Source organism: Somniosus microcephalus, chromosome 1, assembly GCF_052327205.1.
Source record: "Somniosus microcephalus isolate GS21.2 chromosome 1, FLI_Smic_1.0, whole genome shotgun sequence".
Taxonomy (NCBI): domain Eukaryota; kingdom Metazoa; phylum Chordata; class Chondrichthyes; order Squaliformes; family Somniosidae; genus Somniosus; species Somniosus microcephalus.
The window spans coordinates 157828943-157846032 of record NC_140987.1 but is presented as its reverse complement, the minus strand read 5'-3'; the positions used below and the strand labels follow the sequence as shown (position 1 = coordinate 157846032).

The following is a 17090-nucleotide window of genomic DNA, read 5'->3' as shown; positions in this document are numbered from 1 at the left end:
CCACTGTAAAGTCTAGAAATCCTGAAAAGAAATGTAATACTTGGACATTTTTAGTAACCGTAGATAATTAACTCTTCGTTGGGATGATCCATCACCTGATTGAAACTTTTCTGTTGAAGTGATTACATAGGATATACAGTACAGAAACCTGTCCGTGTTTATGCTCCACTCGAGCCTCCCGTCTTTCCTCATCTAACTCTATCAGCATAACCCTCTATTCCCTTCTCCCTCATATGCTTATCTAACTGCCCCTTAAGTGCACCAGTACTATTCGCTTCAACCACTCCCTGTGGTAGCGAGTTCCACATTCTCACCACTCTTTGGGTAAAGAAGTTTCTTTCTGAATTCCCTATTTGATTTCTTGGTGGCTATCTTATATTGATGGTCTCTAGTTTTGCTCTTCACCACAAGTGCAAACACTCTGGCCTAGAAATTGGGTTGGGGCGCCAAAGTGGCGCAAAAGTCGCCTGAGCGCAGGATTTAGCGCAGCGATCGGAGTAATACCGATCGCCAGAAATTCAGTTTCAGTGCCGCTCGAGGGACACGGGGCGAGGCTCGAGGCGCTCCGCGTCCCTCTTAGGGTGCTGAAACTGATTATTGCAACGCAACGTGCCGCAGCGCCACACGCCACACGCTGCGGCACGGCACGCTGCGGTACTGCAGGCCTTCCTCCCACTGTTAAGGGGGAGGTGCCTGCAACAGCGCGATTCCCGCTCGCGAGTGCCGGCAAATGAGCCCGGCACCAAGGAGAAGTGCCGGGCTCTCGGGAAACAGCCGGCAATGCCGCGGGGGGGGGGGTTAGGAGGCCGGGGACGGAAGTGCTGGCAGGCGGCCGCCGAAAAAGCGGCCGCCCCGCACCTCCACCTTAACTTGCGCCGCTGCCGGCACAGTAAGGCCCTGTGAACCGGGCGCGGGTAGCGAACGGCACAACTGTGCCGTTCGCTACCAAATAACGCAAACGGGGCACGAATGGGGCACTGCGCACACCGATGACTTCATCGGTGGCGGCGCAGCGCAAATGCCTAACGCCACCATTAGCGCCCCTACTGAATATCGCGGGAGATGCAGCCAGTGGCGCTACAGCCACTGACTGCCTCTTTAGGCGCTAACAGGTGGTGCTACTCACCCAATTTCTCCCCCTCTGTGTCTACTCCATCAAAACCTTTCATGATTTTAAAGACCTCTATTAGGTCACCCCTCAGCCTTTTTTCAGGAGAAAACAGACTCAGCCTGTTCATCCTTTCCTGATAGGTATACCCTCGCATTTCTGGTATCATCCTTGTAAATCTTCTCTGCACCCTCTCCGGTGCCTCTATATCCTTTTTATAATATGGTGACCAGAATTGCGCACACTACTCCCAAGTTTGATCTAACCAAGGTTCGATACAAGTTTAGCATAACTTCACTACTTTTCAATTCTATCCCTCTAGAAATTAACCCTAGTGCTTCGTTTGCTTTTTTTATGGCCTTGTTAACCTGTGTCGATACTTTGTTATTTGTGTATTTATACTCCTAGATACCTTTGCTCCTCTACCCCATTTAGATTATTCTTTTCCAAGTAATATGTGACTTCCCTATTTTTCTTACCAAAATGTAATGTATGTGGTGAATTTCATTTGCCAATTATATGCCCATTCTGCAAGTTTATTGTCATCTTGTAATTTGTTGCAGTCCTCTTCAGTATTGACTAACTCCACCCCCCGGGCCCCCAATATGGTGTTGTCTGCAAATTTAGAAATGGTGTTTTTGATTCCAAAGTCTAAATCGTTAGAATGGATCCCTTGCTGTTTGTAGTGTACATTAATGATTTTGATATGAATGTAGGAGGAATGATCAGTAAGTTTGCAGATGACACGAAAATTGGGGGAGTGGTAAAAAGCGAGGAGGGAAGCCTCAGGCTACAGGACGATATAGACGGGTTGGTCAGATGGGCAGAACAGTGGCAAATGGAATTTAACCCTGGAAAGTGGGAAGTGATGCATTTTGGGAGGACTAACAAGGCAAGGGAATACGCAATGAATGGTAGGACCTTAGGAAGGACAGAGGATCAGAGGGACCTTGGTGTGCATGTACATAGATCCCCGAAGGCAGCAGGACAGGTAGATAAGGTGGTTAAAAAGGCATATGGGATACTTGCCTTCATTAGCCGAGGCATAGAATACAAGAGCAGGGAGGTTATGATGGAACTGTACAAAACGCTAGTTAGGCCACAGCTGGAATACTGTGTGCAGTTCTGGTCGCCACACTATAGGAGGGATGTGATTGCATTGGAGATGGTGCAGAGGAGATTCACCAGGATGTTACCTGGGCTGGAGAGCTTCAGCTATAAGGAGAGACTGGACAGGCTGGGGTTGTTTTCCTTGAAGCAGAGAAGGCTGAGGGGGGACCTGATTGAGGTGTACAAAATTATGAGGGGCATAGATAGGCTAGATAGGAACTTTTCCCCTTAGTAGAGGGGTCAATAACCAGGGGGCATAGTTTCAAGGTAAGGGGCAGGAGGTTTAGAGGGGATTTGAGGAAAAACTTTTTCACCCAGAGGGTGAAAGGTTGGTAGAGGGAGGAACCCGCAACATTCAAGAAGCATTTAGATGAGCACTTGAAACACCATAGCATACAAGGCTACGGACCAAGTGCTGGAAAATGGGATTAGAATAGATAGGGCTTGATGGCCGCGTGGACACGATGGGCTGAAGGGCCTCTTTCTGTGCTGTATGACTCTAAATTGTGAACAACAGTGGTCCCAGCACTGATCCTTGTGGAACACCACTACCCACCTTCTGCCACTCTGAATAGCTACCCTTTACCCCTACTCTCTGCTGTCTGTCTTGAAGCCAGCAAGCTATCCATTCTGTTACTTGTCTCCTGACTCCTCATTCCCTGACCTTATTCATTAGTCTCTTATGTGGTACCTTATCGAAGGCCTTTTGAAAATCTAGATAAATTACACCTACTGCATTGCCCTTGTCTATTCTCTGTTACCTCTTCAAAAAATTCAATCAGGTTAATCAAACAAGACTTTCCCTTTTGAAATCCATGCTGACTTATATTTTTTGTTTTAGATTTTTTTTTTCTCCTTTAGTAGGGATTCCATTATTTTTCCTACCACTGATGAGCTGACTGGCTTATATTTCCCTGGACATGTTCTATTTCCCTTCTTAAATATAGGTATTATACATTAACTATTCACCAGTCCTCTGGGCAGACACCTTTTTCCAACAAATTACTAAATGTGTTGTAATGCCTCTGCTATTTCTTTTAAAATTCGCGTATGTAATCCGTCCGGACCAGGGATTTTATCCTCTTTAAATTTCATTAGTTTATTTAATAATATCTCCTCATTTTATTTTAAATGCAGTTAACTCATTACTAATCTCATTATCCGATGTCCTCTCCATCTGTTCCATCTCCCTGGTAAATACTGAAGCAAAGTAATTATTTAACATCTCTGCCATCTCTTTATTGCTGCCTGTGGTATAATCCTCTCCATCCTATAGTGGCCCTATTCCCATCCTGACCTTCCTTTTTTAAAAATTTATGTGCCTGTAAAATATTTTACTATTTTTTAGATTCCTTGATTTTATTTTTATAGTTCCTCTTTGCCTTCCTAATTGATTTTTTGACTTCTCTCCTAATCCCTTCATATTCTCCCTTATCATGCTCTCCCCTGCTGTCCATGTACTTAATGTATGCCTCTTTCCTTACCCTCAATTTTTTCCTTATGGAGTCTCATTAGTGTTCTTGTTTTTTAGCGGAATATATTTTTCCTGGACTCTGTTGAACACTGTTTCAAATGTTTCCCATCGCTGTTCTACGTCATTGTTTGCCAATATTGTTGTCCGTTTTATTTTCCCAAGTTCTATTCTCAGTCCCTCAAAATCAGCTTTTCTCCAATCTATTACCCTGGCCTTTGTCATACTTACGTCCTTCTCAATTATCACCTTAAAGCGTATTATATTATGGTCACATATTCTGGGTGCGCGGGGTTTGCAAGTGCCCGTGGGATCACGTGGGCCGGCCAACAAATAACAGAAGGGGATCCCCATTCATGCTGATGGCGATTCTGTATGCTATTTAATTAAATATTTAAAACAAAAATTTATTTTTTGTAAAATAAATTTGAATGTTTTAAAGGGGCTAAAAATTAACTTATTTTACAGGTTTTTAATGTAAAAATGATTGCTAAAAATTTATTTTAATGTTTTTTTTAAACTCTTGTGCTAGTAAAAGCAGGCCTTACCAGGCGTAAGAATTTCACGGGCATTCGCTGGGCAGAAATTGGGCAAATAGCCCCATTCTTCGCCCACGGATGCCCTTTTCCTGGAGATGCGGAGGATCTGTTAAGATTCTTGACAGATTGCAAGCTCTGGGTTTTCGCTCGTGCGCTTCGTACGTGAAAACCTGGAACTTGTGCGGCCCTTACTGGATCGTACGTACCCATAGGGGCCGCAAATTAGTGCCCATTATCTTTTATCTCTATCCACATGGATTCTATACCTGTCTTGCTGATAGCGGTGTCACTTTTTTTCTACTGCCATTATGTTATCCCTAATAAGTACAGCTACTCCACCTCCCCTTTTCCCGTCTCTATCTTTTCTAAATATGTTATACTTTATAATGTTGACTTCCCAGTCCTGTTTTTTCTGTAGCTATTTCTGGTTCCTCGCAGCGTATGATTGCCTCCAGCTCCCCTGAATTATTACGGACACTGTGCATTGCTGTACAGACAGATTAACTCATTTTTAATAACAGTTACTCTCACTTTATTTTTAACCATCTTTTTAAACTCCTGTTCTATAACTCTCTTTATTCCCTGGCTATCAATGTCCTCCCTTACTTTACTCTTTCCTATAGTCTCCTTTCCTGTTTTATTTACATTCAGGCTGGTACTTGTAGATCCCTTCCCCCATCTTACTAGTTTAAAGCCTTTGCCACCTCCCTAATTACCCTTTTTACTAGGACATGGGTCCCATCCCAGTTCAGTGGAGTCTGTCCCAGAACTGGTGCCAGTGTCCCATGAAAAGGAACCCCTCCTTCCCACACCAGCCCTTTAGCCACGTGTTCATTCTCCTGATCTGACTGTTTCTATGCCAATTTGCACGTGGCTTGGGCAGTAATCCAGACATTATTATCCTCGAGGTCCTGAATACTGTTATTTCTTTGAGGTTCATGTAGAATGTTACCTTTTTTGCTCAGTGCTTTTTCTGTAAAAGAATGTTGAACAGACAAGCCTTGTATGGTACTGAAGTGCATTTCAGTATCAAATATCCAGAGATCCTACTTACCTATACTGCTTCAGATGAACTTCAGTCCAGCTGAGATGTGATCATTGTCAGAACTGCAAATCCTGTTATCACTGCCTAACACAGGCAGTCTGCCAACCATGTCAACTTATCATGAGCAGCTTGTAAACCAGCAGGCATCTTGCCAGCTCTTTGCAGATTCCTTACCCACAAGCAGCCAGGCATCTTGCCAGCCATAAGCAAGTTTCCTATCAGTAATATGCAGACATTTGACAACTGATTTTCTTGGATATCATGCTTAATACTAATTTATCCTTAAGATTGACCAAAAAATATTCACTGTCAAAAATTGGTCTATGATCTGGCATGAATCTTCTTGGTGAACCACAGTTTGAGATACAATGGGAAGTGCGGCAGCAGCCAAGAAGAATAGGTGAAAAAACACTAAATTATCAGTGGAGTGATGCTTTATCTATGGTTGGCAAGCTGCATTAACAGATTTGGCAGTTTTGCTGCAGTTTAGCATATGCCTGCGCCATGGTTAATAAGCTTTCTGTAATGAAATAGGATGATGACTGGCATAATGCCTATGTAGCTGGTAATTTGTCCTGCAGTATTGATGTCTCTGTATCCATTCCATCATATGTGGCTCATGGGATTGAAGATTGGTTAACAGATAGAGAACAGAGCGTTCCCCCTTTCCCTGCTCCTACACTTGCTTAAAAACCTGTTCCATCTCCAACTTTTTCCAGTTCTGACGAAGGGTCATCGACCGGAAACGTTAACTCTGTTTCTCTCGCCACAGATGCTGCCTGACCTGCTGAGTATTTCCAGCATTTTCTGTTTTTATTTCAGATTTCCAGCGTTCGCAGTATTTTGCTTTTGTATTAGTATTTAATTCACTGCCCATCCCTAGTTGCCCTTGAGAAGGTGGTGGCGAGCCGCCGCCTTGAACTGCTGCAGTTCGTGTGGTGAAGGTACTCCCACAGTGCTGTTAGGTAGGGAGTTCCAGGATTTTGACCTAGTGATGATGAAGGATCGACGATATACTTCTAAGTCAGGATGGTGTGTGACTTGGATGGGAACTTGGAGGTGGTGGTGTTCCCATGCGCCTGCTTCCCTTGTCCTTCTAGGTGGAAGAGGTCACAGGTTTGGGAGGTGCTGCCGAAGAAGACTTGGCGAGTTGCTGCAGTGCATCTTGTAGATGGTACACCGGTAGTGGAGGGAGTGAATGTTTAAAGTGGTCGATGGGGTGCCAGTCAAGCGGGCTGCTTTGTCCTGGATGGTGTCGAGCTTCTTGAGTGTTGTTGGAGCTGCACTCATCCAGGCAAGTGGAGAATATTCCATCGCACTCCTTACTTGTGCCTTGTAGATGGTGGAAAGGATTTGGGGAGTCGTGAGGTGAGAAACTCGCCGCAGAATACCTAGTCTCTGACCTGCTATTGTTGCCACAGTATTTATGTGGCTGGTCCAGTTAAGTTTCTGGTTAATGGTGACCCTGCAGGATGTTGATAGTGGGGGATTCGGCGATGGTAATGCCATTGAATGTCAAGGGGTGGTGGCTAGACTCTTGCTTGTTGGAGATAGTCATTGCCTGGCACTTCTGCGGTGCGAATGTTACCTGCCACTTATCAGCCCAAGCCTGAATGTCGTCCAGGTCTTGTTGCATGCGGGCATGGACTACTTCATTATCTGTGGAGTTGTGAATGGCGCTGAACACTGTGCAATCATCAGTGAACATCCCCATTTCTGACCTTATATTGGAGGGAAGGCCTATATTCTCTAGAGTTTAGCAGAATGAGAGGTGATCTCATTGAAACATACAAAATTCTTACAGGGCTTGACAGGGTAGATGCAGGGAGGATGTTACCCCTGGCTGGGGAGTCTAGAGCCAGGGATCACAGAATAAGGGGTTGGCCATTTAGGACTGAGCTGAGGAGAAATTTCTTCACTTGGAGGGTGATGAATCTTTGGAATTCTCTACCCCAGAGGGCTGTGGAGGCTCAGTCGTTGAGTATATTCAAGACAGATATCGATAGATTTCTGGATATTAAGGGAATCAAGGGATATGGGAATAGTGCAGGAAAGTGCAGTTGAGGTAGAAGATCAACCATGATCTTATTGAATGGTGGAGCAGGCTTGAGGGGCCGAATGGCCTACTCCTATTTCTTATGTTCTTATATACGATGTGAAAGAAATTGCTTGGACTTAAAGGGGAGGAAGTTTTGCTATGGCTATACCAAGGCCTGGGTAGACCACCTCTGGAGTACTGTGCCTTCTTCGGCAGTCCCTCAGAACCGAGGATGACTTGCTTCCACATTAAAAATGAGTTTGCGGGACCTACAGTTTCTGTCACAGGTGGGGCAGGCGGTGGTTGAAGGGGTGGGTGGGTGGGGTGCTTGGGTTGACATGCGCTCTTTGCGCTTGGCTTCCACTTGCTCCCGGCGAAGAGACTCGGTGTTCGGCGCCTTCCCGGATGCTTCTCCTCCACTTCATGCGGTCTTGGGCCAGGGATTCCCAGGTGTCGGTGGGGATGTTGCACTTTTTCAAGTAGACTTTGAGGGTGTCCTTGAAGCGTTTCCTCTGCCCACCTGGGGCTCTCTTGCCTTGTCGAAGCTCCGAGTAGAGCACTTGTTTTGTACTGTGTATAGTTCTGGGCACCGCACCTTAGATTATAAAGAGAGATTACATAAACTAGGCTTGTATTCCTTGGAATATAGAAGGTTAAGGGGTTATTTGAGGTTTTTAGGATTTTTAAAAGGAATTGATAGGGTATGTAGAGGGTACCTTGCTGGTGGGGGAGTCTAGGATAAGCATATATAACCTTAAATTCAGAACCAAGTCATTCCAGAGAGGAGTTAAGAAACACTTTTTCATACAAAGGAACTCACTACCACAAAAGTAGTAGATGCTCACTCAATTAATCATTTTAAATCTGAGAACAATAGATTTTTGCTAGCTAAAGGTATTATGGGATACGGAGCCAAGGCAGGTGGATGGAGTTAAGATACAGATCAGCCATGACCTCTTGAATGGTGGAACAGGTTCAAGGGGCTGAATGGCCTACCCCTGTTCCTGTGTCCCTATGTTGAAGATTTTTGAGGTTTCATTTGTTGTTTTGGATTTTGAAGTTCACTGTCAGCCCTCCGTGTCCTAGTTCTGTCTTATTTCAACTGTGATTTCACACTAGTATTGTATCTACTGTTGAAAACCCCACCTTCATTATTTATAGTAGAATCTAGGTGCATTTATAGTTATATTAGCCCCATGAGTAATTAAATTCCGCTTTTATGCTTTTTGGTCTATGGTTCTTGAGGTGAGGGTCTTTTAAGATGTACATTTGACTCTTGAAGAGGCATTAAATGTGTTTTCTTTCAACTGTTTACATTTGGCTGATAGTTGTGTTTTTGAAGAAAGGAAAGTAGCCCCAAGCACTTTTTTTCGTCTTTGTGCACAGTGTGTCTCAGACACCGAGAGACTCGCCACTGATTACAGCCAGTAGAGTTGGCAAGAGCAGAAGAAATAAGAAGTGTGGAAGTTTCCGACTGGGTACTCAGACTTCATGTCCCAGTTTCCCTAGGTCTGGGAAACAATATGTAATTTTCAGCTATGATGAGGAGCTATGTGAAAGAAGTGTACATTTAAAAAAATTAATGTTTAAAGAAAGCAAGCAAGAATTTGCGTTTATATCATGTCTTCCAAAGCATTTTGTATCCAATGAATTATTAAGTGTAGTCTCTGTTATGTAAACAAATGTGGCATCTCATTTGTATTCAGCTTAATCCCACAAACAACAAATGGGATGAATGACCACTGATGCTGTTGGTGGGGGAAATGTTGGCAAGGATACCAGACATCCTGCTACTCTTTGTGTACTGTTATGAGTTCCTTTACGTCCACCTGAATCACCAGAACAGGCAGATGGGACCTCGGTTTAACATCACCTCTGACCATGCAGCACTCCTTCAATACTACACTGAAATGTCAGCCTAGATTATGTGCTGAAGTCCTGGAGTGGGGCTTGAAACGACAGTCTGAGTGCTACCAACTGAGCCAAGTTGACCTTATAATTAAAGGGAGGAGGAGTGGAACTGTGACTTATTGTAAGGAATGATGTTGAGAATAATTTATGCAGACTTAACATGAGCCAAATCCCTTTAATTTTGAGCATTGATGTTTTCAGGGAAATTTATTTATTTCTTCACATAACTCAATTCAGTTAAAACCTGTTGATATGAGGTATTCAATATAAAACATATGTAGCATTATTTAAATCCTCAGATCAACACTACACTTGAAGGCTCAGCTTATTTAGAATTTCAATGTTATATTTGGAAGCATTTTTAAGTAGTGCAAATGCTTGTTCAAATGCTACTGAGAAGTCTGGAAATGAAAACATATATCTGAGTAAATAATCTTTTAGAAATTTGAAGAAGTTGAAAAGTTCAATTTTTTTCTGCTTCAGTGCAAATGTGAGTCTTGGAAACATTGCATCATACATGTTTTGAGTCAACAATTGTATAATTATTCTTAATATTCTATTGTCATTAGTGCGTTGGGAGCGAACATTGGGTGCTATTTTAAGACAAAAGAATCAACAAATGACACCTGAAGCAGTGCGTGACAACTGGGAACGAATCTGTGACTTTGATAATGCTACCAAACCCAAAAGCACCAAAGGTAATTTTTGTTGGAGATTCTGCCAAAGTTTGAAATTTGTGAATTACGAAAGCGTCCAGAATCTGCCTGGAGCACAGTTCTGAAATGGCCCACTATCAATGATCTGGCTAAAATAAGCACTAATATACCTTGGTACTGTTAAAAGTGAAAAGGCTAGCCCTTAACGTTAAAAGTGTTGTAACAAATTGTGGATTTGAAAGGGGGAACTTGGTGACCTCTGACTGCTGATTTTTGGAGGTTAATGTATGAAACATTGATAGAATCATAGGCCTAGAAATTCAGTGGCCTGCGCCACCCGTTAACGCGCTAAGAGGGCACTTAGTGGGCTTTGCGCCATTGGCCATGCCTCCCGCTAAATTTAGCGGGACGCTAATGGCGGCGCTAGCCATTAGCGCTGCGCCGCTACCGATGACCTCATCGATGTGCGCAGCGCCCAGCTACCGCCCCGATCGCGAAATTTAGTAGCGCCCCCCTGCTTTAACGGCGGTGGCAATTTGCGACTGGTTCAGGGGGGCCTACCGGCGGCGGTAGAGGCACTGAGGTGCGGGGCGGCAGCTCTCCGCGCCGCCGTCCCCGGCCTCCTGAGCGCCCCCCCCCCCACCGCGAAGTGCCAGCTGTGTCCCAAGAGCCCGGCACTTCTCCTCGGTGCCGGGCTCTTTTGCCGGCACTCGCGCTTTTCGAGCGCGCTGCAGCAGGCTCCTCCCCTTTGAGGGGGAGGAAGGCCTGCAGTACCGCAGCGCGCCGTGCCGCAGCGTGTGGCGCTGTGGCACGTTGCGCTGCAATTTTCAGTTGCAGCGCCCAAGAGGGATGCGGGGCGCCTCGAGTAGCGCCGCGCTTCCGTCTGGGGCGCTGAAACTGAATTTGCAGCGGGCGGCCGCGACTCCTTCCGGGGTGGTACTTCCGGCACCCTGGTGAGGCTGGCGCCCCAAACGGGGCGCCGGTGAATTTCTAGGCCATAGAGTCTTACAGCACAGAAGGAGGCTATTCCTCCCATTGTGCATGTGTCGGCTCTTTGAAAGACAATTAGTCCCACATCCTTGGTCTTTCCTCGTTTCCCTGAAAATTATCTTTTCAAGGGCAAAACTCTGCTGCCCGTATCCTAACTCATACCAAGTCCCATTCACCCATCACCCCTGTGCTAGCTGACCTACATTAGCTCCTGGCTTCAATTTTAAATTCTTTCAAATCACTACATGGCCTCGCCTCTCCCTCTCTCTGTAATGTCCTCCAGCCTTAGAATTCTCAGATCTCTGCACTCCTCCAATTCTGACCTCTTGTGCATCCCTAATTTTAGTCACTGTACTGGAAAAGTTGGGATGGGAATAGGGCCACTAAGGGTCAGTTCAGATAAAATCACAGGCAGCGATAGTGAAATGGCAGAAATATTAAATATTTTCTTTGTTTCGGTATTTGCCAGGGAGACAGATCAGTTGGACATGACATCGAAAGAAGAGATTAGAAATGATCTAACCGCATTTAAAATAAAAATTGGGGTACGGTAGCATAGTGGTTACGTTACTGGACGAGTAATCCAGAGGCCTGGACTAATAATCCGGAGACTTGAGTTCAAATCCCACCATGGCAACTGGGGAATTTAAACTCGGCTAATTAAATAAATCTGGAATTAAAAAGCTAGCATTGGTACTGGTGACCATGAAATTGTCGTTAAAAACCCAACTGGTTCACTAATGTCCTTTTAGGGAAGGAAACCGGCCATCCTTACCCGGTGTGGCCTACATGTGACTCCAAACCCACAGCAACGTGGCTGACTCTTAACTGCCCTCTGAAATGGCCCAGCGAGCCATGAGTTGTATCAAACGTCTTTGACAAAGTCAGCACTGTGGGAGTACCTTCACCACAAGGATTGCAGCGGTTCCTTCTCGAGGGCAATTGGGGATGGATACGATAAGTGCCGGCCTTGCCAGTGACACCCACATCCCGTGAACGAATAAAAAAATAAATTTAAAAAAAAGAAGCAATATTAAATAAACTAATGAAACTCGAGGATAAAACCCATGGTCCAGACGGATTACATCCGCGCATTTTAAAAGAATCTAGGGAAGAGATAGCAGAGGCACTATTACACATATTTAATAATTCGTTAGAAAAAGGTGTAGTGCCAGAGGAATGACGGATAGCTAACATAATACCTGTATTTAAGAAGGGCGATAGAACATGTCCAGGGAACTATAGGCCAGTCAGCTTAACATTGGTGGTAGGAAAGACAACAGAACTGTGGTAAACCACTGTTATTGTATATTGTTACCTCTGGGTGGCGCTGTGTACCAAGGCATGCCTCAGCTGACTCCGCCCACATGACCAGGTATAAAGGTGGGGGTTTCGCCGACTCACTTCCTTCTTGGAACCAGCCACCCACGAGAGGCATGCTCTGTTCTCTAGTTAATAAAAGCCTTTTCATCACTTTCCTGATTCATCGTCTTTTATGGAGTAATTGATAAGCGTATCAATTTTATTAACTAGAAGTAAAATGGCGACACCTGAACAGCAACAACAGCAGGCGTTGCTGCGAGCCCTCAGACCGGCATGCCTGAACCTCGACCCTCAAGCAGCGGGTTCATCAACCAATTTCGAACACTGGCTGAGCTGCTTTGAATCCTTCCTAGGAGCCTCCGCCGTGACATCGGAGGAGAACAAACTAAAAGTTTTGACCGCCCAGGTGAGCCCTCAAGTATATACGCTCATCCGGGACGCTACTACGTACACGGCGGCCCTCGAACTACTAAAAGGGCAATACACGCGCCGAGTGAACACGATTTACGCCAGACACCTCTTGGGATCCCGCAGGCAGCAACCGGGGGAATCGGTAGAGGCATTTTTACGGGCGTTACAGACACTCTGCAGAGACTGCGACTGTAAGGAGGTAACGGCTGCGGGGCACGCGGAGGGACTTACTTGTGATGCCTTCGTCAGGGGCCTCCAGTCCGACTACTCCCGGCAGAGACTGCTCGAAAGCAAGGAGCTCGACCTGAAGATGGCCGTAGCCCTTGCGCTCTCGCTAGATGCGGCCCACCGAAACCTCGAAGCATACTCACGTAACGGCGTCGCGCCATGGCCATCGCGACCATGGGACATGGGACCGCTGCCCCCGGCACCAACTGCTGCAGCGATGTCCCGAAATCAACTGGGACAGCCGCCCCCGGTAAGAACCGCAGCGATGCCCCGTAACCAGGCCCAAAAATGCTATTTCTGTGGCCAGTTAAAACACCCTAGAGCGCACTGCCCGGCTAAGACCGCTACCTGCTCGGGCTGCGGGAAGAAAGGCCATTACGCCAATGCCTGCAGGGGGAAACCAGCGAACACCAGCAGCGCCGCGTGCGAACCATGGGGGCAGCCATCTTATCCGCCATTTTGTGCACCTCCGGCCGCATGGCCGCCGCCATTTTATTCGCCGCACTCAACCGCCACTTCGTCTCCGGACTCGACCACCGTCTCGTCGGACGACCATACCGACTCACTAAGCCATACACTGGCCTCCGTTACGCTGGATCAAGCCCTCCCTCATCATCTATCCAGCTCCATGATGGATATCACGGTAAACGGCCGCGCCACCACTTGCCTAATCGACAGCGGGAGCACAGAGAGTTTTATTCACCCAGACACGGTACGTAGCCACTCCCTCACGGTCCTGCCGACGCGCCATCGGATTTCTATGGCGTCCAAGTCCCATTCAATGGACGTCGGCGGCTACTGTGTGGTGACCCTTTCGGTTGGGGGCACAGAATATAAAAATTTTAAACTTCTAGTCCTGCCCCGTCTCTGCGCTGCCGTGCTGCTAGGGTTGGATTTTCAGTGCCACCTTAAAAGTGTCACATTAGCATACGGTGGACCCCTCCCCCCACTCACAGTCTGCAACCAACACCTTTTAAATCGCCCGCCGCAAACCACCTGCAGCCTTTCCACACTAAAAGTCCCCCCCCCTCCCTTGTTCGCTAACCTCACCCACGACTGTAAACCCATCGCTACCAAGAGCAGGCGGTACAGCGCCGGGGACAGAGCTTTCATTAGCTCTGAGGTGGAGCGGCTCTTGAAGGAGGGCATTATCGAAGGGAGCACTAGCCCCTGGCGAGCCCAGGTTGTAGTCGTTAAAACCACTGATAAACGCCGCCTGGTCATTGACTACAGCCAAACCATAAACCGGTACACTCAGCTGGACGCATACCCCCTTCCTCGCATATCTGATATGGTCAACCAGATTGCGCAATACAAAGTATTCTCCACCATTGACCTTAAGTCAGCATACCACCAGCTCCCCATCCGCCATGAGGACCGCCAGTATACTGCCTTCGAGGCGAACGGCCGCCTCTACCACTTCCTTAGGGTTCCCTTCGGCGTCACCAACGGGGTTTCGGTCTTCCAAAGGGAGATGGACCGGATGGTTGACGAGAACGCGCTGCAGGCCACCTTTCCCTATCTGGATAACGTCACCATCTGTGGCCACGACCAGCAGGACCATGACGTTAATCTAGAAAAATTCCTCCGTACGGCCCAACGGCTGAACCTAACGTACAATAAAGAGAAATGTATGTTTCGCACCAAACGCCTCGCCATTCTCGGCTGCGTGGTGGAGAACGGAGTCATCGGGCCCGACCCCGACAGAATGCGCCCCCTAATGGAGCTACCCCTCCCCCACTGCCAAAAAGCACTGAAGAGATGCCTGGGGTTTTTCTCCTACTATGCCCAGTGGGTTCCCCACTATGCAGACAAAGCTAGACCCCTCATCAAATCCACCTCCTTCCCCCTGACACCAGAGGCGTGTGCAGCCTTCACTCTTATCAAGAGCGATATCGCGAAGGCCACAATGCACGCAGTGGATGAGTCGATCCCCTTCCAAGTGGAGAGCGATGCATCCGACTTCGCCCTAGCTGCGACCCTTAACCAGGCGGGCAGACCCGTGGCCTTTTTCTCAAGGACCCTCCAGGGCCCCGAGACCCGACACTCCTCTGTCGAAAAGGAGGCCCAGGCTATTGTGGAAGCGGTGCGTCACTGGAGGCATTACCTGGCCAGAAAACGGTTTACCCTGCTCACTGACCAGCGTTCAGTAGCTTTTATGTTTAATAATAAGCAGAGGGGCAAAATCAAGAACGACAAGATCTTGAGGTGGAGAATCGAACTCTCCACCTACAATTATGATATCTTGTACCGGCCCGGGAAACTAAATGAGCCCCCAGACGCCCTATCACGTGGTACATGCGCCAACGCGCAGGTTGGTAGACTGCAGACCCTCCACAATGACCTCTGCCACCCGGGGGTCACCAGGTTCTTCCATTTCATCAAATCCCGTAACCTGCCCTACTCCATCGAGGAGGTCAGGACCATGACCAGGAACTGCCAAATCTGTGCCGAGTGCAAACCGCACTTTTATAGGCCGGACAGAGCAAGCCTGATCAAGGCCACTCGCCCCTTCGAGCGCCTGAGCGTCGATTTTAAAGGGCCCCTCCCCTCCTCTGACCGCAATGTGTACTTCCTCAACATAATTGATGAGTACTCCCGTTTCCCGTTTGCCATCCCTTGCCCAGACATGACCAGTACCACGGTCGTCAAATGTCTGAATGACCTCTTCGCCTTGTTCGGGTTCCCTAGCTATATACATAGCGACAGGGGTTCATCTTTCATGAGCGACGAACTTCGGCAGTACCTGCTAGCGAGAGGTATTGCTACGAGCAGAACCACCAGCTACAACCCCCGGGGGAACGGCCAGGTGGAAAGAGAGAACGCGACGGTTTGGAAGGCCGTCCTCTTAGCCTTAAAATCTAAGGGCCTTCCGACCTCTCGCTGGCAGGAGGTCCTCCCTGCGGCGCTCCACTCCATCCGGTCACTGCTTTGTACTGCCACTAATGCCACCCCTCATGAGCAAATGTTCGTTTTCCCCAGGAAGTCCACATCGGGAACCTCGCTACCGGCATGGCTGACTTCTCCTGGGCCCGTCCTACTGCGGAGGCACGTAAGGACCCATAAAACAGACCCCCTGGTCGAGAGGGTGCACCTCCTACACGCCAACCCCCAGTATGCCTGGGTGACATACCCAGACGGGCGGGAGGACACGGTCTCCATACGAGATCTCGCACCCTCGGGTACCCCTGAACTACCACCGTTATCCCCCACCACCCCTCCCAATCCAACCCCTGTAGACGACATGCCGGAGCCCCAGGACCTTTCGTTGACCACCCAGACACCAGATCCGACGTTGGATGCTGCAACACCGCCGCCGCCACCAGGACGTCAGACAAGGCCTCCTGATAGACTTAACTACACGAACTTGTAGTACCCTTCACCCCGCCGGACTTAATTTTAAACAAGGGGTGAATGTGGTAAACCACTGTTATTGTATATTGTTACCTCTGGGTGGCGCTGTGTACCAAGGCATGCCTCAGCTGACTCCGCCCACATGACCAGGTATAAAGGTGGGGGTTTCGCCGACTCACTTCCTTCTTGGAACCAGCCACCCACGAGAGGCATGCTCTGTTCTCTAGTTAATAAAAGCCTTTTCATCACCTTCCTGATTCATCGTCTTTTATGGAGTAATTGATAAGCGTATCAAGAACCTACTAAATGGAAAAAATAGAACAGCATCTAGAAACAAAAAATATAATAAGAAATAGTCAGCATGGATTTCAAAAGGGAAAGACTTGCTTGATCAACCTCATTGAATTCTTTGAAGAGGTAAGTGAGAGTAGACAAGAGTAATGCAATAGATATAATTCATCTAGCTCTCCAAAAGGCCTTTAGTAAGGTACCACATAATAGACTCATGAATAAGGTCAGAGAATGTGGAGTCGGGGCAGGTAGCAGAATAGATAGCTAGCTGGCTTCAAAATGGAAAGCAAGGAGTAGGGATAAAGGGTAGCTATTCAGAGTGGCAGAGGGTGGCAAGTGGGGTCCCACAAGGATCAGTGCTGGGACCAATGTTGTTCATAATTTATATTAATGTTTTAGACTTGGAATCAAAAACACAATTTCTAAATTTTCCGATGACACCAAATGGGTGGTGGAGGGGTAGTCAATACTGAGGAGGACTGCAACAAGTTACAAGAAGACATTAATAAAATTGCAGAATGGGCATATAATTGAAAAATGAATTTCAACACTTATAAATGTGAGGCATTACATTTTGGTAAGAAAAATAAGGAAGTCACACATTACTTGGAAAAT

At 47.1% G+C, this 17090-nt stretch overlaps 1 protein-coding gene across 2 annotated transcripts in view; it reads left to right on the top strand.

Annotated features, from left to right (window-relative positions):
• hsd17b4 (hydroxysteroid (17-beta) dehydrogenase 4) overlaps nt 1-17090 on the top strand; it is a 235015-nt gene that overhangs the window by 78392 nt on the left and 139533 nt on the right. For both annotated transcript variants that reach the window (XM_085986923.1, XM_085986934.1), the window contains exon 11: nt 9792-9920. In XM_085986923.1, coding sequence (XP_085843049.1) covers nt 9792-9920 — 129 coding nt within the window. The remainder of the gene's footprint in view (nt 1-9791; nt 9921-17090) is intronic.